This window comes from Cynoglossus semilaevis, chromosome 1 (genome assembly GCF_000523025.1).
Source record: "Cynoglossus semilaevis isolate Cse_v1.0 chromosome 1, Cse_v1.0, whole genome shotgun sequence".
NCBI lineage: Eukaryota > Metazoa > Chordata > Actinopteri > Pleuronectiformes > Cynoglossidae > Cynoglossus > Cynoglossus semilaevis.
The window spans coordinates 16,523,049-16,548,779 of NC_024307.1; the positions used below are offsets into that span (position 1 = coordinate 16,523,049).

The window sequence follows — 25,731 nt, forward strand, 5'->3', positions numbered from 1 at the left end:
CAATAGGCGTATAAGTAAACAGCTTAAGTCTTAACATTTTAACAGCTCAAACCTGTGAAAATAATAGTTGGGTAGCTTTGTCCAACAGGAAAGTGGAGTTTGTAAACCCACCAAAGTTCATGCAGAACCGTAGTAATTGTACTTCACAGTCACATGTGAACAGCTGGTATATTTAAGCACAATGTTGGGAATTTGACAACTGAACTAGAGGTGTCACAGTCACAAAAATACACAAATAACCCTACTGTTGGAGTCAGTAGTGGTTCAACAGCTGCAGTTTGAGTAAAATCAATTATTTTCCTACGGGCTTTGGTGTGTAAGGGTGGGCGGTTTATGAACTTCAGATTACTGTTGGAAAATGTTTCAGTCGCTTAAAAAACACGCACTTCCAAAATACTTCACTTTCATGTAGTTACGTGTGATCAATGAAACTACGCATTTTACACATTAATACGTTAAGTACTTTATTATATCTACGTAGGTCACAAAGCCAAAGGTTTGTGGTCTGTGTCCCACTTAGACATATCCAGGTTAGCCCCCCTCTCCCTCTACACGGGCGCCCTGGATGAACCATGTGTCCACCACTGACGGAGCCCTGTTCTCCACGTCTTTGTTGTATAGAAATAACCTCCATGTTCCCTAAGAGCAAAACGACATATATGGCGCTGTCGTCACTGCTATTCTGTTACGTAAAAGAGCCGACGTCCCCGCCCACCATGTCTTTACAAACGGCGCCACCAAACACAGACAGTATTCGGCTCGCAACAAACAACCCAGGTTTTGTCATTCGTCTAGCGTCCAGTCCGTGAGGACAAACCATGGACATTTGTTCTGTAAGCACAACAAAACCGAGTGGTTCCTTCAAAACAAGAGGAGTCCGGAGAAGGTGACGTCTCACGTATGGAAACCGCATCGCCAAAGTGCCTCAATAAAAGTGTCTACTTTAAGCTTTGTAGCAGTCATATTCAGGACATAGATGCTGTGCAACGCAGTAAAGGATGTTAAAGTAAATCACAGTGAGACTCCTCAGTTTCGGCGCTGTTGTCTATTTTTGTAAACTCCGTACAGCTATATACATTCAACTAGAAAACTGTGTTTATCTCCTTTTCCGGTTACTTTGGGACAGAAACACTCGCTCTGTAACGCACATATATGTCGGGCGAATGTGCGTCATGTTTTGGATATTGGGTAATTAAACGAATGTAAATTGGGTGGAATAATTTATAGCGTCACATTGTGTGAACAAAGCAAAATAAAATTTGGCGAATCGGTATATCTTGTCGAAAACTAGGTGTTTTAAACACGCAAGAATTTTGAATGGAGATTGGTGATGAACGTCTCTTGCACGTATCGGGGCGGGGCTTCCTACTCTATCTGTACCAGGACAAGGAAGCTATTTCGGCCAATAGTACTGCGCCTTTGCAGGGCACAACAAGAGAGTGACCAATCACTAGCCATAGTTACGGACTTGCACACGAGCTTACCTTGATTGGACAACCTATGAACTGATGCCGTCATTTCCCTCGTGGCGCCGTGTTTGTGTGAACCAACAGCGACGCCGCACGAAAACTGACCAATTACAATTCTTAAATCGATCAGCGAATGAGATTTCTCCGCCGCAGTCACCGCTGTCAGCTCAGCCAATCGCCTGTCGGGAAACAGATCTCGGGCTCAACAGCTTGTTGTTCGAGAATCGCTTCGCAGGCTGGGAGAGAGGAAGCAGCAGCAGTCGTAAATGTGAGTAAAACATCCATGTTTATGAAAAACGGAGCCAAAAATAGTACCAGAGGAAGTTTAGGTGTGTTGGGCGGACAGAGAGTTAAGGGTATCGATGGCTGCTCCGTCGTGAGCCGCCCGAGTGCGCGGAGCAGACCGCGGGCTGAATGGCAGCAGTAAAGGCGAACAAACGTGAAGCTGCTACGTCTTTGTGGAACAAAAATAAATCCGACACACTCCGGTTCTATCTACTGTCACTGCTTCTGTTTGTGTTCCTGAATGTTTGCAGCGTGAACGTCGTTCCTGTGGCCGCTGGAGGAGCTCGCTCTTCGGTGAGCTCACGGTTTAAATCGCCGTTAGGTTTCCCAAACTGATTCGTTATTAGCCGAGTTAAGTAGCTAAATTTAGCTCCTGAGCTGAGAGTCGAACCTCTTTAGAGGAGAAAAGGGAAAACATAGTTGTTCGGACTCGGTTCGTGTTTCGACGACTCCTCCAGTCCTCCTTCTCTCCTGTTAGCAGGCTGTTTCGGGGGGAGGTGAAGGGAGAACAGCTAGCAGAGTTAGCTGACATGGCGACGTGACTCAGAGGAGCACAGAGAGTGGAGCGGGAACAGGATCATCACCGTGTTCCTTGCACTGAACAGCCGCACACTTTTTAACCCGCTGTACCATGGTGACAGCGAAGGCTCCTCGATGACCGTGAGCTTGGTTCCCGGAGTTAACGAAGAAGCTGCATTTGTACTGATCTGGGGGAGGAGGGGAGAGGGTGAGTGAGGTGGAGGGGCAGCAGAAGAATGTCTGAGCTAACACAAGTGAGAAGCTAAGTGTGTTAGCGTAGCAGCATGTTAGCGACAAGACAAGCTCACTGACATTGTGTCCTCTGTTTCTATCCTTGTCTTTTAGTTGATCCCCAGTCTCTCGAGCTGGACTCCGTCACACATCGCTGAAGATGAAGGTATGAGATCCAACCGGATCATTCCCACCAGACACTTCTCTTCTTCATCACAAACTCTGTACTGAGGGTCAGAGCAGTGTCAAAGACTTTCACTTTAGACTTCGGTCCTAATCTAGGTTCAAACTAAGACACAGTCTAATGTACACAAGTCCAACGTCATGTGCTCTTCAACTAAACACACTCTCAACTTATAAAATAAATTTCTACTTGCAGGACAATACACGAGAAAGCAGTACTTCAAACAGCACAGTTGAGTGTAGACTCCATGTGATTGACAGCTGAGTCTTTTAAAGCCACTGACAGTTTTGCCTTCAATCGGGCTCCTTTTCGACAGTCACCACTAACTTCTCCATCTAATTGTCCTCTATAAATGAATTATGTTTCAACATGCCTAACTGAAGAGGAGCCTAACTTTGGTATTGGGTCCACAGGATCACCAAGAAAAGATTAACTTAACAATATAAAACATTATGGAGAAAATCAAACTTTGGCCTAAACCAGGCAAACATGAGAAGGTTGACCAAGGCTCGATCTTTTATTTGTGTAGTTATTTAGATCACAAAGCAAGTATACATATCAATATGTCTTCCCTAAGATTAAAGTAACATATAGTTGGGAGGTTACCAATTTCTCTGTTGTCTTCCTGCTTCTGTTGTAAACAAACACACCACATCTTCACTGGTGAAGATGGGAGGTTTTTCTTACCCAGAAAGCTGTAATCAGCAACTATTAACATTGACTGCAATCTGAAAAATATACAGTATATACAACAGTTTTTTTTCATTATAATGATCATATATCTCTGATTGCAATTTGGTTTGTGTCCATGTAAACAAAACACAATTTAACTATAAGTGTCATCACAGCTGGGTTAAACTAGTAAGAGAAAATAACTAAATAAGAGAAAGAAGCAGCTTTGTTACCAAACACAAATATCACCAAGTCTGAAAGAAATTGATTTTTGAATATATATATACATATATAGGAAAAGAGAGAGAGAGAGAGAGAACAAGTAAGCAAGAATAAGTTACTTAACAAAAGACTAGAAGTCATTCTAGTGAAATCAATATTGTCCTCTGTTTAGTAGCATCACAGTCCAGGACTAATGACCTAAGCATTGGTGACCAACTAAAACTTAAAACCATTGAGATTCATTCCCTTGGCCACTTGGACTCTAACTCTTGGTGTTGTCGTTGGACCACAGTCAAATTTATCTTGCTGTAGCTTTATCCCTCAGATAAGTCAGGTTATAAGTCATTGCGGTCATGTGTTGACCAAACACACTTGTATGTGCACATGACTGTTCAAAACAGCGTTGTGGATGAGACCCTGTCCACTGCCATCGATGGCTGCTGTACTTCTTCAGCTTCACTCTGCTGTCAGATGTCAAGCTGTAGAGTCACAGTTGTCTTTTGCAGGGCATGCTGGCACTGTGTGTGTTGATGTTTCTGTGTGTGTGTTGCAGGCAGCAGACGAACCTGCCTACCTGACGGTGGGGACAGACGTCAGCGCCAAGTATAGAGGAGCCTTCTGTGAGGCCAAGATCAAGACGGTGAAGCGCATGGTGAAGGTCAAGGTGAGAGTGACAGGAACAGTTGACTTGCAGGTTCTGAGTGGTGTGTAAAGGCTTCTGTGCTGCTGAGGTGGATTGGTAGATGACAATGTTTGACCGTGCACTGAATTTCTACAGACACATCTTCAGCGATGTTTGAGAATGTTTGTGTTTGCACATCAGTTCCTCTAACTTGGCCTTTGGTTGAGTCTTTTTTGTCTTTTAGAACAGAAACATATTTCCTTTCTTTTTGGCCTTAAAATGTAAATATCATCTGGTTTCTTAAGTGACTGTAAACAATATTTTAGGATGTCATTATTGTTCTAGACTATTGGTCTGTTTCACAGCAGTTTCTGTCTTTGTGTTGGCTTACACCAGTCAGCCATTCATATGTTACACTTGTTCTGAATCATACTGCTTGGATCTGGACTGGGAAAATAGGAAGAGATCATAAAACAAATATAAATCCACTGTTTCAGTGTTTCCCAGAGTAACTTGCAAACTGTTTGGCAAAAAAGCCACTGGTTCAGCTATTGTATTAAAACTAACCATAACAAAAGTATTTTTATACATCTTCACAATTCTGTCTGGGCACCATTGTGTCTGTGTAGACCAGAAAACAGAGTTGTGGGCAGGTGAGAGTGCTTTTTATTTAAATTTGGGCAACATCCCTGTCCTCACATTAACAAGTTATGAAGTTTTTCAGTCCTTGTTCAAATTGGACTGTAGGGCTCTACAGTACAACGTGAAGTGTAACTTTGAGTTCTCCCAAAGTTATTATTGTTGGTCTCAGGTGTAGTGTTGTGACACAGTTCATGGGTTGTCGATCGGTAGACAAACATTGAAGGTGGAGTGATGATGCTGAGAAAAGGTTTCGCTCAATGAGCTGATGATGTCACATGATGTCACATTTTCTCTTGGCTGTCTGACCAAATCCTTGCTGAGTTTCATGTCTGCCCGTCAGCTGGTTTGATGCACCAGGATGATGCACCATTATATTAAGAATAAAAGGCAGTAAATCATGCAGTGAACAGCCTGGTGCAGCTGAAGACACGACTTAAACTAAACCTTCTTCTCTACTCAGGTGACGCTCAAAGGTGAAAGCACATCTCAGGTGGTGCAGGATGACCAAGTGAAAGGACCTCTGAGGGTAAGATGATGAGAATGATGGGTGGCCTTGTTAATAGTGATTTTAAATTATAATTAAATTGTTTGGATTTAAAATACACAGTCTAGAAATGGTTCTCACGTTCTCAGGTTGGTTCTACGGTGGAGGTGAAGACCAATGAAGGTCTGTCCAGTGAAGGCACCATCAGTAAACTAACAGATGCCAGTCTCTACACTGTGGGTGAGTCTCCAGCTCTGACACACACACAATCATGACAAAAACCATGGTGTTTTGTTTATAAATATATAATGACTGTGGTAAGGAGTGATGATACTGAGAAAAGGTTTCGCTAAATAAGCTGACACTATTGTATGATGTCACACTTTCTCTTGGCTGTCTGACCAATCACGTCTGTTGCTCCTGTAGCTGATGAAGGCTAACTCCAATGAGATACTTATGACACTTGTTGCACGTTGTTTTCAGTGTTCGATGATGGAGACGAGAAGACTCTGCGTCGCACGTCCCTGTGTCTGAAGGGAGAGAGGCACTTTGCAGAGAGTGAGGTGAGTCATGGGAGGCTGGCTCTTCTTTATCTCGCCCACGGTTTCACCAAAACCAAAGTAACAGTTCAACAAATGAGTCAGTTAAGATTTACTGTAGTTCTGTCGCCAAAGTTAAAGTGTGTCCTGTGGTCAGCCAAACCTTTCCAAAAATTATTTCAAATACAAGTCAGTGTTATCTTTTATTTTTTCAGACATTGGACCAGTTGCCTCTGACCAACCCAGAGCATTTTGGTACACCAGTCATCAATAAAAAATCAAACCGTGGTCGCCGATCATCCCAGGCTGTGTGAGTTTTTTTTTTTTTAATGTTTCACTTTTTTAATCAATATCACATTAAAGATTTGGCCTTAAAGCTGTGGCATCTGTCTTCCTTAGAGCCGATGAGGAAAATGAGTCTTCGTCTAGCGAGGATGAAGAAGATGACAGGAGGAGACTGAACGATGAGCTGCTGGGAAAAGTCTGCAGCATCCAGAACGAGTCAGAGGAGACGAGCAGCTGGTTCTTGGCTCTGGTGAGATCTTTAAAAGTCATCTGAATGGTTCTAGAACTGTTTACTGATTCCTAATCTCAAACGTGAATCGGCTGCTTTTCTAGATTTTGTTGCACAGAGATTTCTTTAAAAGAGATTTAAAAAGTTTAGATTTAACTGCAATAATATCAACCTAAAGATACTGGCCTAAATGTTAGCTGCTAGAACAGTGGAAATATTGACCGTCGATATGTTTCAATCCCTCCCTCCTGATGTAATTGTATATTTTGTTAATATTATTTGGCTGATTTTTATTTGTCATGAATTTAAAATATGTTATATCTGAATCTGACAGTCCCAACTGTCGGCAGGATTCTGACAGTTTTAATTACTTTAAATGCCCTTTTCCACAGACAATTCTTTGTATTTGAGTACCACGAGTAAGTTAAATGTGCTGGGAAGAACCACAGTGCTGTTAGTCATGTGACCCAACTGTGTATGTTTGTCCTGCAGGTGGTGTCTCCAAGCTGTAACGATGAGCTGGTGGTGAAGAAGGACCAGTGTCTGGTCAGATCATTCAACGATGCAAAGTTGTGAGTTTAACTTATTGAATTATTCTTCTATCAAAAACATTCTTTAAAGATTCTGGTACTGTAAACAGAAACTGATGATTCCTGTCATTCCCTGCTTCAGCCTCACAGTGGCAAGGAGACATGTGCACACTCTGAGCCCCTACACTATAAACAAGCCAGAGTTTTCAAACAGGAGAGGTAGGTGATAGCAGGTCCCACAATGCAACAGGGCATTGAGGCAACTTTTTATTATTTCACTCCTTTTCAATCCTACTGTTTGCTCTTCTGGCTCCAGGTCTGGACTCGGCACAGCTCTTTCTCAGGAGCAAAAAGATTCCTGACATGTGGAAAATGGACATGAGTCAGATCCTGGACTCTTCATCCAGTGACGATGAAGATGATGAGGATGAGAAGGAGAGTGAAGAAGAAGACGAGGAGGAGGAAGATGAGGAAGATGAGAAGAAAAAGAAGAAACACATAAAGGAGGAGGTGAGAGTCAAACAGTGATGACAACTATTATGATGTGATGATGGGCAGAGTCACACTCTTAACAAACCTGTCTACGTCTGTGTGAGCAGCCGGAGGAGGAACCTGACCCAGAGGAGCGAGACAACTTCCTGCAGCAGCTCTACAAGTTCATGGAGGACAGAGGTGAGACAGCTGGGGTCAAATGATTGCCCTGGCTGATTTTTTATTTATTTAAGTGAAACTGTGGCACATTCAAATATGGTCTATTTCTACAGGAACTCCCATCAACAAACCTCCAGTTTTAGGTTACAAAGACCTGAATCTCTTCAAACTCTTCAGATTGGTTTATCACCTGGGAGGCTGTGACAAGGTGAGGACATTTTTTATTTATGTCTGTCTCACTATTTCTTTAACAATAAATATGTTTACATCCCCACAGGTGTAACTAGAGCTACTTTGTCTTGGGGTTTAATGGTTTGTATCAGCAGTTAATGGTGAAATTTAAATGAATTCTACTGTCATTTCTGGCCCAGCACATCAGCCTAAATACACCAATACTAAATACTTCCTCCTCTGTTGACTGGATTTATTTGGGGAAGTGAACACTTGTTGCTTCTCTTATAAATTCTGCCACTGTTCACCAAGGCTTGGGGCAGAGGGGACACTAACCATTGGATTGCATAATGTCCCATTTTAAGACGGTCTCTTTTGTTGGACTACAGACAATTCATCAAAAAAGAATAAAACAATCTAATTAAAAGGTTAGTTATTTTTATCATCTGATAACCCTGATATGTTGAGACACTTGGTCGTGTGGTTATTTGTATGTAACCATGGGCTTAGTTTCACGTCTCAGATCAGGAAAGAGACAGTGTAACTGAGCCTCCTGGGGTCATGTGACCTGCTGTAGGCCAGGGATGATGATGCTGAGAAAGGTTTCGCAAACTGGACTGATGTCCTGTGATGTAATTTTCTCTTGGCTGTCTGACCAGAGCCTAATGAGGTTCACCTGTGACTTAAACAGTCACTCCAAAGTGACTGTGACCCATTAACCCATGTTTTCTTTATGTCCCTCTGTCTGTCTCTAGATTGAGTCTGGGACTGTGTGGAAGCAGGTCTACATGGATCTGGGAATCCCCATCCTGAACTCTGCTGCATCCTATAACGTGAAGACTGCCTACAAGAAGTAAGAAAACCTTTGACGAGATGATGTAACCTATGGGGGGGTGAGATGGGAGACATCACAGCCTCATTATTCTTTCCATCAGGTACTTGTACGGATTTGAGGAGTACTGCCGCTCAGCCTCCATCACCTTCAGGACCATCCATCACAACAACCCCCGCCCTCCTCCCAACACACCTCCGAACCAAAAGGTGATGGGAGTAGAACCCAAAGAGAGCAGTGCCAGCACCCCTCAGCTGAAGTTGGAGCCTGTTGACAACTACAGGGAACCAGAGGGAGAATTGGACAGTGGCAGTGAGAAAGAGGAGGTGAAGGAGCATCATTTGTCACCAAGGGTGAGACTTGAATCCAGCAGTTTATAGTTATATCAGAATAAAGAGGGTTTTTTTTGTTTTGGTTTTTTTTTTTTTGGTGTTTTTTCGGACAGATTTTTAAACTTTTGTCTTACTCTTTTTCCCTGGAAAGAATTTGACATTAAATTCATTGGCATCAGTTTGGTTACTGCTAGGGATGTAACAATGTATTGTGAATGCTTTGTTAAGAATCAATACAAATGCATGACAATTCGCATCTGTTAATATAAAAAAACAAATGGCGCATCACCATGAAAGGAGTAGGCTGCTATCTCAAAGTCCCTGGTCACTCCATCAGACTAAACACTATGGTACAGTAGGGGGCGGTATGCGCCTAAAAACGTTGGTTAGGACCCTATTAAACCAAGACTTCAGGCCCCTTTCAGCCTGAGTAACAGTGTTTTTGTAAAGAAAAAGACTCTTTCCAGTTTAATATATTGACAGTTAGCATGGTTTAATTGTAGAAGTGATTTACTGCAGCTTTGTCGTTAGAATAAAGACTTTATTCTCAGCGTACTTCAAGTTGAACTGAGGCTGAACATCTTCTTGCCTCTTCTGTGTGTGTCTGTGTTCATATGTGTTATAGGGGAGGAGGAGGTGTGTGGTCGGTCAGGGGAAGATGGAGCGAGATTCATTCCCTAGATCAGAGAAAAGAGGAACAGCAACAATAGGAGAGAACAGTGAAGAACAGAAGGACGGAAGAAGACGCAGCCACAGAAAAATGGAGGACTCTGAGAAAGGCTCAGAGGACGAGGAGGATGATGATGATGATGAGGAAGAGGATGATGAAGGTGATAGGAGAAGAGGGGACAGGTGAGATGAAAATGCTCTGTGAAACAACAAGGATAAAAAAAAAAACGGAAAAAAACATTAACAGAACGTGTGTTTTTGTGTCAGAAGTGAGGAAGAGGGAGACGGAGACTCTGTGACTGGAACAAAGGTCAGGGTGAAGTACGGTAGAGGAAAAACTCAGAAGATCTACGAGGCCCACATCAAGAAGACGGACATGGACAATGGAGAACAGTTTTATTTGGTCCATTACTATGGCTGGAATGTCAGGTGTGTTTGATTTAAAAATACAACCAATTTCACTGTGCTTTAAAGATACAGGTCTAAATCAAACATGTTTCATACTGACTTTGAACTTTAATCCTGATGTCTCTCAGGTATGATGAGTGGGTGAAGGCTGACAGGATCATCTGGCCTGTGGAGAAAGGGACAAAGAAAAGACAAAGGAAGAAAGTGAAGGTGATGATCATGTGACCTGCTGACGATGCTAACTTACTGATAAATGTAGTGAAAACTTCAGCTGCTGCTCCACACTGAAGCAGAACCTGTCTCTCCTGCAGAACAAAGAGGAATCAGAGAAGGAGGAGGAGAAGCTTGTGGTGAAACCAACAGGGGCAAAACGAGGTCGTCCTCCGCTCAAAACCACACCCACCGGCCCTGCGGGTCGCAGCGTGTCCAAGACGCCAAGCAGCGAGGGTCGGTCCAATGGCAAAAGTGGGAGGACAGAGACGACGCCCAGCATGTCCAATGGAGATAGTAAGACACCGTGAAGCTTTACCTCAGCCCACATTTCTGTTAAGAACAAACCCATAAACAATGAGAAGCTAACATCTGGGTCATGTTTTCTGTCTGCAGACACTCCACGCAGGAGAACCAGGAGAACATCAGGAATGTACGACTCGGACAGAGCATCCAACGGTGAGGAGATCATTACTAATGTTTTCACCAATCCAAAATGAATTATAACCTTTTTATCAAAGATAATCTCAACTAATGAAAACTTCTGTTCCCCACAGAGGAGTCTGGGAACTCTGGCGATGACAGCGAATCTGAAGACCCGCCCGATAGAAATCTGTCACCATGGCGGGTGAGGACTGATGCCTTGCCTTGTCAGGAGGAGATGCAAATGCAGCAGCCACTGCAGCAGCATGATGAAATAAAGGAAGAAGTGAAGAAAGAGCAGGAGGTGGAAGAAGAAGAGGATGAGGAGGAGGAGGAGACGACGACAAGTGGTGTCATCCAACCTGCTGCTGCAGAAGACGCAACATTAGCACAGACGTCGGTAGCACCTGAAGTTCCCATCATCCCACAGGTGAATGAAGAGCAGGTGCTGGGCCAGTCTCAGAATCTGGAGGCAGAGCAAAAGGAGGAGCCTCCAGCAGAAGTTCCTATGGTGGCACCACCTCCACCTGTGGAGAAAGAGATCATCACTGCTTCTCCTGTACAAGAAGTGGTAGTAAAGTTGTCTCCTCCAGCTGAGAAAGTGGTTCCTGTGACACCTCCTCTACCCATCACGGAGGAGGACAAGGGCACTCCTCTGTCCTCCTCAAGGACCGCCAGAGGACGTAGAGTCGGGTCGGGACTCAGAGAGATGGGGTCGGAAACTCCTCCCAGACTCCAACTCTGTACATCTAGCCCCTCCCACCCTGGTGGCAGCCCCTCCCATCCCACCACGCTGTCATCGCCTCCTCGCAGTGTACTGAAAAGACAAGATGAGCCGATGGTCGTCCTCCGCTGCCTCCCCACAGAACACCTGCCTCTGGAGACTCCCACTGCCTACTCAGACACTGACTCTGCCTCTGAAGAGGGAGAAGTATCTGAGGAGAGGAGCAACATGGCACTGAAACGGAAATCAGTGGAGCAGCAGCGATCAGGGGATAAGAGGTTCCGTCCTGAAAGAAGGCAAGAGGAGGCAGCTTCCCTCAAAACTCCCTCCCCACAGTCCAAGATGGCATCAAGCACTTCACCTAAAAGCCTCCCCTCACCGCTCCGCCCTGAGAGGAAGAGTGAAGCCAACACCAAAACAGAGTGGCCTTGTCTTCGAGAGGAGAAACCGAGTGAGGAGACAGAGGAGCATCTGACCGGAGCGGTTGTGAAGGAGCACCAGGTGCATGCTGAGATGCCTTCACTGGCCGCAGAGGCTCCAGACTCTGCTTCTGCTGAGGAGCTGGAGCCACAGATCGGGCCTGAGTCACTCGTCTGCCACGAAGTCGACCTGGACGACCCCGACGAGAAGGAGAAACCTGCCCCATCCGCAGAGCATCTCCTCCTCATGATGAGGGAACAGGCCCACGGTCCTCTCCCACTGCCTCACCTTCTCCAAACATCTGCCCCTGCTCCTCAAACCCCTCATCTCCCACAACCTCATGTCCGACTGTTAGTCCCAGCCGCCGCTCCATGCTCCACCCCCTGCAACGACGAACTGCACATAGTTCGAAGCACCACCACTGCTGCTGTTGAGGAGGAGGAGGAGGAGCAGCAGCACAGAGCAGGAGCAGAGCAGGAGGGTGATTCCAGCCCAGGCTTTGATGGCAGTGGCTCCTCCTCCTCCATGTCATCGTCGAACAAAGACAGAGGTGAGAAGTTTTTTTTTTTTTTTTTTAAAAAGCCTCCTTATTCCCCTCACCTGGTCACAAACATCTTTGGAGGACCAAGTCTGCACCTCCTCCCTCAGTAACACCTCCACTGTTAGTGTCCATCATTTTAAATCTCCTTTTTACTTTCTCCTTCAGCTCAGAAAAGAGTGATGGATTGCAGCTTGAGTCCGACCACGAAGAAACACAAACGCAGTCAGAAGAGGCCGACCACGCCAGGGAAGGTGGAGAAGAATGGAGCAGGTGAGACCGTTGGGGTCACGTTAAGGTCACTGATTTCATTCTGTGGCGGCTGAGCATAACATAACACAGTGTTTGTGGTTGCACCTACTGCAGGTCACAGCAGCGACAGCGAGGACCAATCACGTCTGTCGTCTTTGACAAAGTCCCAGAAGCCTCGCTGTCCCACCCTGGTGTCTCCGTCTCACACTAAAGACAAACACAGCTTCCCTTCACCACAGCGCACGTACAAGTGGACCTTCCAGCTCGGTACGTGCAAACACACACTGGACAGACACAGATCAGAAGAAGAACATAAACAACAGCACAGCTCCATTTTCATTGTATTGTTTTTTTTTCTGCTAGATATCTTCTCCCTCCATTTTTCTCCTTTCCTTTTACCATTATCAATGTGTTTGTCCTCTGCTCCTCAGACGAGCTGGAGAACATGTCGAGCACGGAGCGGATCTCTTTTCTTCAAGACAAACTTCAGGAGATAAGGAAATATTACCTGACGCTGAAATCAGAGGTGGCGTCCATCGACCGCCGCAGGAAAAGACTAAAGAAGAAGGAGAGGGAAGGTGAGTGCTGGGAAGGAGCAGTGCATTCAGGGAGATTTAGACTCTCTTCTTTGTCATTGATTTTCCATTTAATTATTCATTTATTTTTGTCTCTGCAGTGTCAAACACGACGGCGTCCACATCCTCAGCCTCTTCCGACACTGGCATGAGCCCATCCTCTGCCTCGCCCACTCAGAACACAGTTGCTGTGGAGTGTAGGTGATGACACGCCCACCACAGCCCCACCCACTCGCTCCACCTGCCTAATCCCTTAATGTACAGACTGCTCCCACAGCTGAGGGCATTATGGGAAAGGAAAAAAGAAAAAACATACAGGTGAGAGTGGGACTGACATGAACACGTTGCTGTGGGACATGCCCACTCGGTCGGTTTGGACCCCGCCCTCCACATTGTGAGAAGCAGCCTTCACCATGGAGCACTCCTGTCCTCCTTAACTTCTTCACTTCCTCCTCAGTCCCTCTTTCTTTGTGGTGGACTGGTCAAATTGCAGGAGCTGATGGTTATGCAATGTTTTGTTCTTCATTGACACAGATGAAATTATTTATTACAAAAACAACCTTCAAATTTCCTGCTGCAAGCATTTTGTACAAATGAGAGCTTTTATTTTAGTAAAAACAGCCAGAGAAAAAAAAAAACTAAAAAAAAAAGTTTGGGACGTTGCAGAAGGAAAACATTTTTCATAACCAAACTCAGCACCTGATTGGTTCTGTGGTGTACAGAAGATCAACATTAACAACTCAACACATTTTTTATGCCCCCACCCCCTAGTGAATTGAAATTATGAAATCTCATCGTTGTGACATAAATTGAAACTCAGGAAATCTGATTTTTTTTTGTTTTCTTTTGTAAAAAAAAAAAATTATATATTTTTTAAATATGGTTGAACATGTTTTAAATGCATTTATTTTGGTTGAGAAGTTTGACCTTAAATCTGGGCAAAGTAGAAATTAGTCTGATTGAGAAAATCTGATTTAACGTACTGATGGTACATTTGGTTAAGTCTGACTCCAGTATTTTCCCCCATCACCATTGAAGTCTTAGATAGGAAAAATTGGTTTAACTTTGTTCTAAATGATATCTTTTATAAAGACTTTAACAGAACTGGGCAGATCTTTTATTTTCAATTTTATTTAAAAAAAAAAACATTTGTGTCATAATTCTTGTCAAGTTCATAATTTTCAATTTACTGTTTTGTTTTTTCTTTTCCAAAGTCAGTTGTGACAGTTTTGCCTTAAGAAAGAAATGTTTGTTTGGACTTAATTCCTATTCATTTAAAATGAATAAAATTTACAAAATTACATTTACTACATAACTTAATTTTATTTTTAATTTTCAATTAAAATGTTTTGTTTTAAACTTCTGAGCGTCATCCCGCTGCTCATTTTGTCGTTCCGTGGTGTCGGCGGCTCACTGCAGTGATGTCAGTGTCTGATTCCAGCTCCTGGTCCCACCTCAGTTGCTCTTTTGTACATAAAAACTCCAGAATCAAAAATAAAAGCCCTCCATGTATTTGAGACATTTTTTCACACCTGTAAAGAATGATTTCTAATATTTTTTAAAAGAAAACAGTTTGTACTGTTGTATCTTTTTTTTCTATGTGGCGTTTTGCTAATGGGGGTTTGAGAGCAGTGATTGTAAATACACATACACACACTTCTGAGAACAGCAGCCATGTTGGATCTGTGTGCACAATAAGCAGAGCTCTCTGTTTCTAATAAAGTTTTTAAATATGACATTTACCACATGCTTCTTATTCTTTCATTTTCTCTGCCTGTCTCTTCACCATCATCTTCATCATCGTGGGTCAACAGAACACCTTCACGCTGAAGGTTACAGTGTATTTACAAATGATACAAAATGCTTGGACCAAATAAAAATAACTTTATTAAAAGAAACAAGGTAAGATGAAAAGTCAGTGTTATTGCTGGAGGCTCCTGCCCTTTTCCTGCCAACCAAGAACCTGATTGGACAGAGTCTGGACCTCTGCTGCTTGAGCCAACAGCTGGGCAAGCGAGGTGTACTGATATATAGAAGGAGAGAGCGAGTCAGTAGGAGTTTGGATATGATGGTAGTAATTTAATCGTGTCCTGACTGACCATTTGACTCAGCTGTTCTCTGGCTCTGCTGCAGTTCTGGACACTGTCCAGTTTCTTCTCCAGAGTCTCAATGAAGTCCAGCAGCATGTCCAAGACCTCAACCACAGACCTGAAATACAACAGGGTCACACAACTCCAATAACACAGACATTATAGGATGTTTTTCGATGAAAGTGACATGTATCTACATGTGTTTTGATGGCGTGAACTAATTTTTTTAGGGTTTTAGCAAAACTTGAGATGTGAAGCAAGAACAAACTGAGCTCTGTACGGTTGTTGTTACCTGTGCAGGTGAGCGTGTATGGGTAGGTTGGTTTGTCCCAGTGGTTTCATCAGCCTCTGTCTCAGACTGTTCTGCTCCTTCAGTAACTGCTGTAGATGATCACAGAACGTCTGCAAAACCTGGAAGCGTCCACCTGAGGAAAGGGGACAGACATTAAGTCCTGAACACAGGATCTTATCCGACTGTGTCTAAAAGAAGAACAGGATTGCTTACTGAGGGGTAGTACGTGTGTTACATCTGCACTCTGCTTCTCCAGCTTCAGCAGCTCCAGCTCTAACTGCAGCTACAGTGTAACAGCACACAGTGTCAATGTTGGTCTAAGAACACACACCTGCACAGGTCACGTGGCAGTGACGTCATACTACCTGATCCAGACGCCTCTGTGCTTTGAGCTGTGCTTCAGCTTCCTGCAGCACAGAGGAGAAGGCGGGACCTGGTCTGGACGAGACAGCGTCTATGTCCTCCTAAGGACGAGATTATTTCACATAATAAAAACCTTGACAGCCTTCATGGCGTTTTCAGAACACACGACCCTCACCTGGGACATGGCTCCTCTGGAGACACATCTCGACAAAACGCTGGCAGCTGGAGACACGAAGAATGGAGACACTTCCCACTGATTCATCTGAGACACAAGCGGCTAAAATGTTATTTTAAAAATAGTTCACGTGAAATCTTCTAAACAATCAATAAAAATATGTTTAATACTGAGCTAATTGGGAAGTGCTTCACACTAGATGAGCATCACAGTCACGGAAAATAAACAGAAACGTGCATTTTCCTCACCACTAACCTTTCTTCAGTGTGTACGCCTGTGACACAGATTTGAATCCCCTACGCGAATCGTGACGTTATTTCCGTTGCCCAAGTTGACTTTTATAGTGACGCCATAGACTCGCGAACCTGTCCGTTGTTTATTTACGGTAAAACTCCTTTAAAAGAGTAAAGAAAATAAAGTATGTAGCCGAAGTGGAAACCAAACAAGCCCGCGCTATACTCGCTTTTCGTCTACTGTTGAAATCACCCGCTCTTAATCTTTACACCGCCGCTTCAGGACACCAGTGGAACTACACACTATTATTTCTATACTGTGTCCACAAGATGGCGCCAATACGGCTGCAGCTAGTTGGAGTAAACAAGACGAAGAAGAATGAACCCGAAGCATTTCAGGGCGTCTCCAGTGTAGAGCTGCAGTTTTTTAGATTTTAGAAATAACTGTTGGGTGTATTTGCAACCGAAAAGGATTATTCACAAAACAACGTAGTTAATGGACCAATTTATTTACTTCCTATTCTGATGTACCGCTACTTGAACCGACTGTTGTGTCTCTTGTTTTGATAGCAACCGGGAGTTTACGCCAAAGCTAATGTGTATCCACTGTGATTTTTAGTTGTTTTTTTCGTTTGTCTCTCCTACCAAGAGTAAAATTTTAACTCGTTAGCTGTTAGCGCATTTAGAGCGTCGGTTAATCCATACGATGATCCCAGGATTTACCGTCTGGCAATGAACACGCTGTGACGTCAGTATCTGGATCTCCGTGGGTGTTCGTGGAGAACTCTCGTCAGGTGGACATTGATTTCAAATTAACTTCTACCACACACAGAAGACGAAGAAGAAAAGGAAATACACAGGGTTGAGGATCATGGGGAACAGCGCCCTCAAGTCACACCTGGAAACTTCCCAGAAAACTGGAGTGTTTCAGCTGACCGGAAAAGGCCTGCAAGAGGTGAACCGTGTTTACACAAACATGTCATCACATTTGTTGTTTTTTAAGTGTTAGTAAATTAATAAATTTTTCCATTTATTAAAAAATAGTCTGAGTTAGCTGCAATGTCAGGCATTGAACAATACATGCTGATATACATATATATGTATATCCATCCATCCATTTTCATCTGCTTATCCGTTACCGGGTCACCGTTACCCCCCCAAGCCTTCCTGCGGGTGGTGAGTCCACTGGAAGGTATCAACCGCCCTAACCACGATTCGAACTTGCCCAGGAGGTGAACCCTGGGGTTTCACACCAATGACAGAGACGTTGCCTCTGGGCCAAAGCGCCACCTATATGTATATAGTATATATGTATATGTATATATATATATATATATATATGTGTGTGTTGATACGAGGATACATATATATATATATATATACATTTATATATATATATATATATATATATATATACTGTATATTTAACATATTTATTGGGCAGTGGTGGTAAAGGAAGCAGACTTGGGTCAGGTTCGAGTCCACCAGCTGCCAAGTTACCACTGAGGTCCTCTGAGCATGGCACCGTCCCCACTCACTGCTCCCTGGTTCTTAAAGCTGCCCACTGTTCACTTTGGTGATGGGTTAAAAGCAGAGGTCACATTTGGTTGTGTTTTCACCCATTTTTAGTCTTACCTTCTGTGCCTTTAGTTTCCAGAGGAGCTGCAGAAGCTAACCAGTAACCTGAGGACGGTGGATCTGTCTGACAACAAGATCCCAGTTCTTCCTGCTGCTATTGGGAACTTCCTGCAGCTTAAGAGTTTGACGCTGAATTCCAACAAACTGAGTGAGTCCACATGCTCTGCACTGATTTTCTGAAAAAAGGTCACTTTTACAGTTGTAACAGCAGTTAAGTTCCAGACACACACACAAAAGAGTTTTTGGTCTTTAACTCGTTGTGGATGAACAGAAATAACAAGTCTTACATTTAAATATAAAATATATATATACTGTATGCTTATGTTATACTTTATTGTGTACTGAGTGCCTCCATCCTTGCTGTCCTCAGGCATATTGCCCGCTGAGATTGGAAAGCTAAAGAAGTTGGAAAGCCTGAGTCTGAATGGAAACCAGATCACCCAGCTTCCCTCAACCATGGGTCAGCTTAAAGCCCTTAGGACTCTCAACCTAGCTGGAAACCAGATCTCAGAGTTTCCCTCTGGGCTGTCAACACTTCGACAACTGGACCTGATAGATCTGTCCAGGAACCAGATCCACAGTATCCCTGCACATGTGTCTGAGCTGCAGGTCATTGAGATCAACCTCAACCAGAACCAGGTACTAGAAGTTTAGATTTAGACTGTTGAACGTTCCTAGGTCATACGAGAGCTTTATGATTTGATCAAAAGGACAAAATCTTGACAAGATGAAGTGTAGTGCGTTGTTGGATTTTCCCTTCTTCCCAGCACAGAGGCCTAGGTGCAAATCCATAAGCTGGACTGGAAGATTATGCATTCAGGTCTTCGTATTGTGTCTCCCCAGATCTCTGTGATTTCAGCAGATGTGTCCAAGTGTCCTCGTCTGAAGGTACTTCGTCTGGAGGAAAATTGTCTGGAGCTTTCGTCCATCCCAGTGTCCATCCTAGCTGATTCTCAGGTGTCCCTGTTCTCTGTGGAAGGAAACTTGTTTGAAGTCAAGAATCTTAGAGACCTGCAGGGATATGACAAGGTGAGCACACACTCTCTCTATCAGACTTTCTGTTTTGGAATCTAATTTTTGTTTGGTCTCTTGTTTCTAATGATCTGTTTTTGTCTCTGTTCTGTTTACTCTTTAGTACATGGAGAGATTTACAGCCACAAAGAAGAAGTTTTCCTGAAAACTCTAACAAACCCATGAGCAGCTACAGAAGTCCTCCTAGAGAACTGTCCTTCAGCCTTTTAAACTCAGCTCTAATGCTGGTTTTGCCCTCATTAATTTCCTACATCTGAAAGATCTGTGAAGGTTTTGACCTACCACAGGTAACAGCAGGAGCAGATAACAAGAGAAGACAACGATGGGGAAGATTGAAGGTTTCATAATGAACTTTCTGTGATGTCACTGGTTATGTAAACCACAGAGTCATATATTTATAAAGTTTGTCCACCAGAACTTATATTTAATTCACCAAAACATCCTTGACTATAAAAATGAATGATGCTTATGGCTGTTGTCCTTTACACAAACAAAACTAGCTTTTGTTTTACGGTGCATGGCATGTTGGACTATGGATCTGGGAGAAGACTCACTGTCAGAATCCAAGCAGGAGTTTTAACTCAACCAATATAACTACTTGAAATGATATAACTTGAAGCGCAGATAATTTGGTTATTGTTGCTAATTATAGCAATAGTTCTACTACTACAAAACTAAAGTTGTATAACTAACATTATCCCTGTTTCAGTAGCATCAGCAGTGCTACTATAGCAACATGGGTCGATGCAACTTACTAATGCGTTAGTGTGATGTTTGCGCTAACTAACCATAAATTCAGATTAGTGTCCTAGAACATTGAGCCACTGTGTGTTGATACGAGGATCAAACACTGTTTTTTCTTTGAATGGTTTCAAGGTTTTACTAAAGTCTTCATTAGCTTAAGAGCTTGGCTTTGCATCCACAAAGCACTACTTTTGTTGTTAAATAAAAAAATATTGTGTTTGTGTTTGAAATTGACTCATATTCATTGTCAGAATGATACCACAGTGGAAGTGACTTTACCATGGGTAACGTGTAAACATGTCAGAGTGCCACTTCCTGACAATGAATACACTTCCTTCCTGTCACTGTGACCTGCGGTTTTCTCAGATTTCCTGAGTCATCAGTCCAACCATGTGATTTCCACACACTTGTGGTGACATCACATATATACGTCACGAGGAGCACTGACGTTTGGTCAGCAGGTGGCAGTCATTTAAATTGTACTTACATTGAAAACAGTCTTATCTCCACTACTCACAACTGGTCTGGTGGTAGTCCAGAGTTTCAATTTGGATATCTGTCTCATTTAAATTGGACCCATTAAAGTCGCCTAATGGAGCGGAATAAGACCTGGTGTTTACAAAGGAAAGGGTCTTTAATTGAAAAAAAAAACACCCCAACAACACACTGCATTCCAGAGGGAGGGACCGCACTGTTAAGTTAAACAGAGTAAAGATGTCACTTCCGGTCTCATGGTGCATACTATCTAGCGTAAAACATAGTGAACTCAGGTGAAACGATAAAAACACAAATGAAAATGAAAATTATTTGCACAGATAATTGGGGGTGGATTCCAGATTTGTTTAATAAGTAATAATTTAGTGATGTGTGGGTTAGGGTTTGTGGTTTTTAAAGAAAGTCCACTCGTTTCAGAACAGTTCACTTTTGGCAAGATGTTTATTGCAATAATTAAATGGGAAATTAGTTAATATGAAAAATTTAAATTTGTCTCAAAAGAATGTCATACTTTTAGTACGATGTTTAAATGGTTAACAATACAACAAATCTACAAACAAGTAATTTATTCTAAAAAAAAAATGTTAGATGTTATTTTGATTGTTTTATTTTGAAGAAACGCTTCCGGTGGCCGAATGTAAAATTTTCGCCAAAGGCGGAGTAACACCGAACTGGCCGAACTTTCTGCCGCCGCACGGGTTGCTGTGCTTCTTCTTAGCTGTTGTTCGGTTTGTTTTCGTTGTGTCGTTTGAAGATATCCTCGTTTTTTTACGACAGACGCGGCTCCGCGCTCTCCGAGTCTCCGTCGGTCAAACTTTGTTGGTCCATCCGAACATGAGGCTGCCGTGTCGGGCAGAGATTGGAGCTCCTGCAGCTTACGACTGAAGATGAAGTGGACCGTGGGAATCGTGTTGTTTGTGCTGCGGAGTGTGGAGGTGTTCTGCGGCTTCGGTGAGTTTACTGAGTCACAGCAAACCAAACCTCAGCTGTTTTGTCACTGATTTAACAGTTATGCACTTGCTGCAGCTCCTACTAACAACCGTGAAATCATAAGATCATTTTACTTTTATAAAAGAGATTTTTTTTTGCCGAACCGACCATTCGATCGCGTCCTGAATGACAAGTATTGCTCCTAGTGACGACACCAGAGTATGTTAATATTTGCATTCTACCATTCCTTTTACCGGTGCCCAAGGCTCTTAAGTTAAATGAACAACCATGAATAAGTGTAATGGCAGACACTGTCGCCTTTATTATTCGTCCCCCGTCCATCGATACGTTTGACATCAATATTTGTGAGTCCTAGAACATTCACATCAGTCATTATCTATTTATCTCATTATTATTCATTTGTCAAATATTCATCCTGAATCCTCATCTAACCTTTATTCAGCGTTACCTGTCAGCATCAACATGTATTTAAAATCTGTCCATATTGTCAACTGCAGAGACATCATCCACCACTCAGCTATCATCATCCACCCTGCCAGTATACATCCATAGGTTTTAATAAAAAAAATCCAGATGACACAATGATCTCTTTGTGATTGGATTAGGTTTGTTAGTTTGTAAACTGTGATCAGTGTCATCAGTGACATCACTAATCACGGCCTCCTCCAGTCTCAGATGCGGCGTTTACCAAGCAGCCGTCCAATCAAACGCTGTCTCAGGGGAAGTCAGCTCGGCTCAGCTGTGCAGTTCAGGGTCTAACTGAACCGGACATCGTGTGGATGAAGGATGGAGCCAAGCTTATCAGCACAGACCAGATGTTCATTTCACATGGGGAGGACCACTGGGAGACATTTCACAGGTCAGGGCTTATAATTAGACCTCCTACAGGTGACAGGTGTGAGTGACAGGTGGGACGTAAACCTTACAAAGGTACAGGAGAATATAGGGCTTATTTTGGCTGATAAAAGGGATCTGAATAGACTGTCACCTTTTCTAGTTTTCTACCATCAACATCACATAAACAGTAAATATGGGCAGAACAGTCTCCTCCTGCTATCACCTCACATATCAGGGGATTTTTAAAAGGTAAAAGTTTATCTCCAGGTTAATACCAAACTGTGTTTAGGTGCCGCCTACTTTAGTCCTCTTCAAGGTTAAGTCATTTTAAGTTTATTTTAGTCCCATAGATCTAGGTCCTAGATCCGGATTTGATTCAAAGTTTTCTAACAAATTTTAGGGTTGAGTTTGTGTTCTACGTCTGTGGACTGGGATTCAGAACACAGAAGTTTGAGTCTGTTTCCACATTCTGGTTTTCATCCTCAGTGTGAAGTCGGTCCAACAGCAGGACGCTGGTCAGTACTGGTGTGAGGTGGAATTTGAGGGGTTGACGTTGTCGTCGGAACGAGCCTGGATCACGGTGGAAGGTGTCCCTCACTTTCTCCTGGAGCCGCAGGACGTGGCCACGTTTCCAAACAAGCCCTTTGAATTGATGTGTGCCGCAGTTGGACCACCAGAACCTGTTGAGGTGCTGTGGTGGGTGGGTGGACTCCAGGAGGGAGAGTCCCGCCCATCTCCCTCTGTTCTCCACATTGAAGGTCAGACAGTGTCCTGAGATCATGTGTATGTTGGTGGTTACAAATCAAGTATCATTCCTCAAACTGCAGCTACAGCTGGTTATAGTATCACTGACCATGTGACCGTTTATATATTGATGATCATGATTGTCCTCTGAGTCAGAACTGAATCACACATCTTACACACGCACACACTGCAGTATTGATCATTGGAGCAAGATGACATGAGCTGAGCAGCTGATTGGATGATGCACTCCTTCATGAAAATACACAGGTTAATGGTCAACATATTGGAGTTAAGGTCACCATAAAGACTGAAATATACACCTTTACTGATAGGTCCGCTGTAAATGCTCCTAGTAGGAGGAAAGTTAGAGCTAATCAGTCATTAGTTTGTCTTAAACAGTCTACACAGAGGGTGTTGCAGTCACTCAACTTCTTTTTTTCTTGCTTCTACCTTCAGGAGTGAACAGCAGTGTTAAGTTTTACTGTGAAGCCAGGAATGACAGAGGGATCTCTGTGTCCAGAACTGGAACGGTTTACATTAAAGGTGAGCCATCACCAGTCTCTAGAACAGAGTCTGGCACCAGAACAGATTCCTACATTACATCACAGTGACTTGAACATCACACCCCTCAAAAATGCTCATCTCTGACTGAACTTGTACTTCTTTTGGGATTGACGTGGTTTAGTGCTGCCAGCGGCCCCTGTGGAATTGCAGGTTCTGAAGATAGTGGACAATAATGTCACGCTGTCGTGGAAACCAGGATTCATTGGTCATTCAGAGCTATCGTTCTGTACTGCCCAGGTAGCAAAGTCCATCACACACAAACTCCAAACTGCAAAACACACACCCACACTCACAGTGGAATAACCAGTTTGCTCCTCCTCCTCCTCCTCTTCCTCAGGTGATGATGTTGAAATGGAGCTCCACCCCAATACGTGTTCCTGTTCAGAAGGTCATGGTTCCTCCTCACCAGCTCCTCCTTTCAGGTTTAAGGAGTCACTGCAATTACAGTGTCCGAGTGTCGTGTGTGAACGAGGTTGGGGCGTCTCCCTTCAGCCCCTGGCTCCAGTTTGTAACACCTGAGTCAGGTGAGGGCGCTCGTGGGAATCAGCTGATTGAACTGCTCATTGTTGGAGCAGTGACAATGTTTCATGTGCTGCGGGGGTCAGTGTTGGTCAGACTAGGTCTGTTGAATGTGTCAAAAATTTAAAAAGTGACAATGATGACGTAAGCCACAACCGAGATGCAACTACCTGTCATTTTGCAGAGAGCGTTACTTTAGCAAACTCCATCTTTGGTCTCACAGTTCCCTTAGCCGCCCCCAGGAACCTGACGTTTGACCTGTCAGAGCAGCAGCTGTGTCTGAACTGGGAACAGCTTCAAAAGGAGGAGCTTCAGGGGGAACTGCTAGCGTACAAGCTGCAGTGGATTTTGGGAGGTGAAGCTCAGGTGACTGTCATCCCCTGATGGTTATATCTGAATCACAAAACAGATTTGTCTCAATAGTCTTTACAGTAATAAAATTAAAATATCTTTGTATTTCAGGAGCCTCTGCTCTTCAAGCACAACCGGGCGCAGCTGTCTGGAGCTGGACGTTTTTTTAACGCCTCTTTTCAGGTGTCGGGCTGCACCTCCGTGGGTTGTGGCCCCTGGAGTTCCCCTGTTCTGGTGCTGCCTGCCTCAGGTACCAGTATGATGTTGACAAACATGTCACTGTTGTGCCACCTTGGATGTAGAGTGTCATTCACTGGCTTATTGATTGCCTGCTGGTCCTTTAGTCCAGGTTCAGGTCCAGAGGAGCCACATGTGGGTTGGCGTTCTCCTCGGTCTGCTTGTGGCCACCATTATTGCTTTGCTACTCAATATTGCTGCTAGACGGCGTGGAAAAGAAATGCAGTTTGGGTGAGAACATAGAAGAGGTCAATAATGTCTAATGTGGTTTTATTGTGTTCACACTGCATCTTATTCACACTGCATCTTATTTTTTTTATTATCAGCTGGTTCTTCCAGTCTCCAGGTCCAGACCCGTCTGTCTCCTTCACTGCAGCTCGTTCATTTACCAGAGCTCAGACAGAGACACAGGAGTTCACACGTGAGTCTGTGTTTACTCAACACTGACCGCTATCCTGTCACTGTTTTCTACCATGGGACCACAAAGCATGAACACTGCAGCTTACATGTGTGTCTCCCCCTAGTTGACAGCCTTGGTATTAACAATGACCTAAAGAACAAACTGCAGGATGTCCTGATCCCAGAGAAAATGATCACACTGGGACACATGCTTGGAAAGGGTAATGACAAAAAAAAACAAACAAATAGATTATGCCTAGAATAATTCCACATTGGGTTTATATTTATTCAAAAATATGTTGGATTATATCCCAAACTTTTCTGTATTATTTAAAAATGTGTACATATGAGTGTGTATGTGGACATGTGTGTGAACACGTTCCTTTGTGTTTGATCTGTTCCCATGTGCAGGTGAGTTTGGTTCAGTGCGAGAAGCCATCCTGAAAACCGACGACACTGACATCCAGAAAGTGGCCGTAAAAGTCCTGAAATGTACGTGAAAGTAGATATTTTGTGCATGGGTGAAAATGGAGGATGTGTTTTTTACTTTTGCATGTATGTGTGTTTTATCCCGCAGCTGATGTCACCTCATCTGCTGACATTGAGCAGTGTCTAAAGGAAGCAGCTTACATGAAGGACTTCAACCATCCTAATGTCATTCAGCTGATTGGTAAGACATGTTAAAAAACACTCACACCTCACTAACAGCTTGAAGTTTAAAAGAGGAACACAGGAATCTGGATGTTTGTCAACACTAACTCTGTGTTTTGAGAGCAGAAGGTTAGAGAAAAGATTAAGAAGGAAATTATGGCTCACTGTTTCTGTCCATCAAAGTGAATTTGGAAACAGCTTTGGAAAATGGATGTTGTCTTTAAAATCTTGTGTTCAACAGGAGTGAGTCTTCACCAGCGTCCTGGTCAGCGGCTGCCAATCCCAATGGTTGTTCTTC

General features: G+C 43.4%; 4 protein-coding genes and 3 non-coding genes across 10 annotated transcripts in view; 6 read left to right on the forward strand and 1 right to left on the reverse strand.

Annotated features, from left to right (window-relative positions):
• The first annotated feature begins 927 nt into the window (after positions 1-927).
• Positions 928-14,248, forward strand: arid4a (AT-rich interactive domain 4A). 2 transcript variants are annotated; one of them, XM_025055215.1, is made up of 25 exons: positions 928-2,481; positions 2,619-2,670; positions 4,136-4,246; positions 5,307-5,372; positions 5,480-5,570; positions 5,814-5,893; positions 6,085-6,179; positions 6,269-6,404; positions 6,876-6,955; positions 7,056-7,132; positions 7,230-7,423; positions 7,513-7,585; positions 7,678-7,772; positions 8,491-8,588; positions 8,671-8,920; positions 9,525-9,751; positions 9,839-9,997; positions 10,105-10,186; positions 10,288-10,483; positions 10,583-10,645; positions 10,744-12,303; positions 12,460-12,564; positions 12,658-12,810; positions 12,975-13,121; positions 13,220-14,248. In XM_025055215.1, exons 2-25 carry the CDS (start codon positions 2,665-2,667, stop codon positions 13,321-13,323), a joined length of 4,248 nt encoding a protein of 1,415 aa, XP_024910983.1. In that variant the 5' UTR covers positions 928-2,481; positions 2,619-2,664; the 3' UTR covers positions 13,324-14,248. The 2 variants fall into 2 exon arrangements, with proteins under 2 accessions (XP_024910983.1, XP_024910977.1); XM_025055209.1 differs by having other exon boundaries at positions 929-2,481; positions 9,836-9,997.
• Positions 5,070-5,155, forward strand: LOC112488229 (small nucleolar RNA SNORD53/SNORD92). The gene has a single exon (XR_003052078.1). It is a non-coding gene; the product is annotated as a small nucleolar RNA SNORD53/SNORD92 (small nucleolar RNA).
• LOC112488235 (small nucleolar RNA SNORD53/SNORD92) lies at positions 5,650-5,735 on the forward strand. The gene has a single exon (XR_003052086.1). It is a non-coding gene; the product is annotated as a small nucleolar RNA SNORD53/SNORD92 (small nucleolar RNA).
• LOC112488230 (small nucleolar RNA SNORD53/SNORD92) lies at positions 8,315-8,394 on the forward strand. Its single transcript, XR_003052080.1, has one exon. It is a non-coding gene; the product is annotated as a small nucleolar RNA SNORD53/SNORD92 (small nucleolar RNA).
• A 734-nt stretch (positions 14,249-14,982) lies between the features above and the next one.
• haus2 (HAUS augmin like complex subunit 2) lies at positions 14,983-17,124 on the reverse strand. 3 transcript variants are annotated; one of them, XM_008314523.3, is made up of 7 exons: positions 16,995-17,124; positions 16,039-16,125; positions 15,866-15,964; positions 15,714-15,783; positions 15,501-15,633; positions 15,218-15,326; positions 14,983-15,141 (listed from the first exon to the last, which is right to left on the reverse strand). In XM_008314523.3, the coding sequence occupies exons 2-7, from the start codon at positions 16,123-16,125 to the stop codon at positions 15,040-15,042; spliced, it is 600 nt and encodes a 199-aa protein (XP_008312745.1). In that variant the 5' UTR covers positions 16,995-17,124; the 3' UTR covers positions 14,983-15,039. The 3 variants fall into 3 exon arrangements, with proteins under 3 accessions (XP_008312745.1, XP_008312737.1, XP_008312729.1); XM_008314515.3 differs by lacking the exon at positions 16,995-17,124 and adding an exon at positions 16,287-16,499; XM_008314507.3 differs by lacking the exon at positions 16,995-17,124 and adding an exon at positions 16,294-16,496.
• Positions 17,095-19,915, forward strand: lrrc57 (leucine rich repeat containing 57). The gene is made up of 5 exons (XM_008314493.3): positions 17,095-17,226; positions 17,922-18,057; positions 18,280-18,548; positions 18,753-18,938; positions 19,045-19,915. The coding sequence occupies exons 1-5, from the start codon at positions 17,143-17,145 to the stop codon at positions 19,084-19,086; spliced, it is 717 nt and encodes a 238-aa protein (XP_008312715.1). The 5' UTR covers positions 17,095-17,142; the 3' UTR covers positions 19,087-19,915.
• Positions 19,916-20,811: 896 nt separating this feature from the next.
• Positions 20,812-25,731, forward strand: part of tyro3 (TYRO3 protein tyrosine kinase) — a 7,278-nt gene continuing 2,358 nt past the window's right edge. The window contains exons 1-14 of the mRNA XM_008314909.3: positions 20,812-21,131; positions 21,801-21,990; positions 22,455-22,726; positions 23,169-23,255; positions 23,398-23,513; positions 23,614-23,800; positions 24,019-24,161; positions 24,258-24,396; positions 24,491-24,614; positions 24,710-24,804; positions 24,908-25,003; positions 25,194-25,274; positions 25,360-25,452; positions 25,675-25,724. Coding sequence (XP_008313131.1) covers positions 21,068-21,131; positions 21,801-21,990; positions 22,455-22,726; positions 23,169-23,255; positions 23,398-23,513; positions 23,614-23,800; positions 24,019-24,161; positions 24,258-24,396; positions 24,491-24,614; positions 24,710-24,804; positions 24,908-25,003; positions 25,194-25,274; positions 25,360-25,452; positions 25,675-25,724 — 1,737 coding nt within the window. The 5' untranslated portion in view covers positions 20,812-21,067. The remainder of the gene's footprint in view (positions 21,132-21,800; positions 21,991-22,454; positions 22,727-23,168; positions 23,256-23,397; positions 23,514-23,613; positions 23,801-24,018; positions 24,162-24,257; positions 24,397-24,490; positions 24,615-24,709; positions 24,805-24,907; positions 25,004-25,193; positions 25,275-25,359; positions 25,453-25,674; positions 25,725-25,731) is intronic.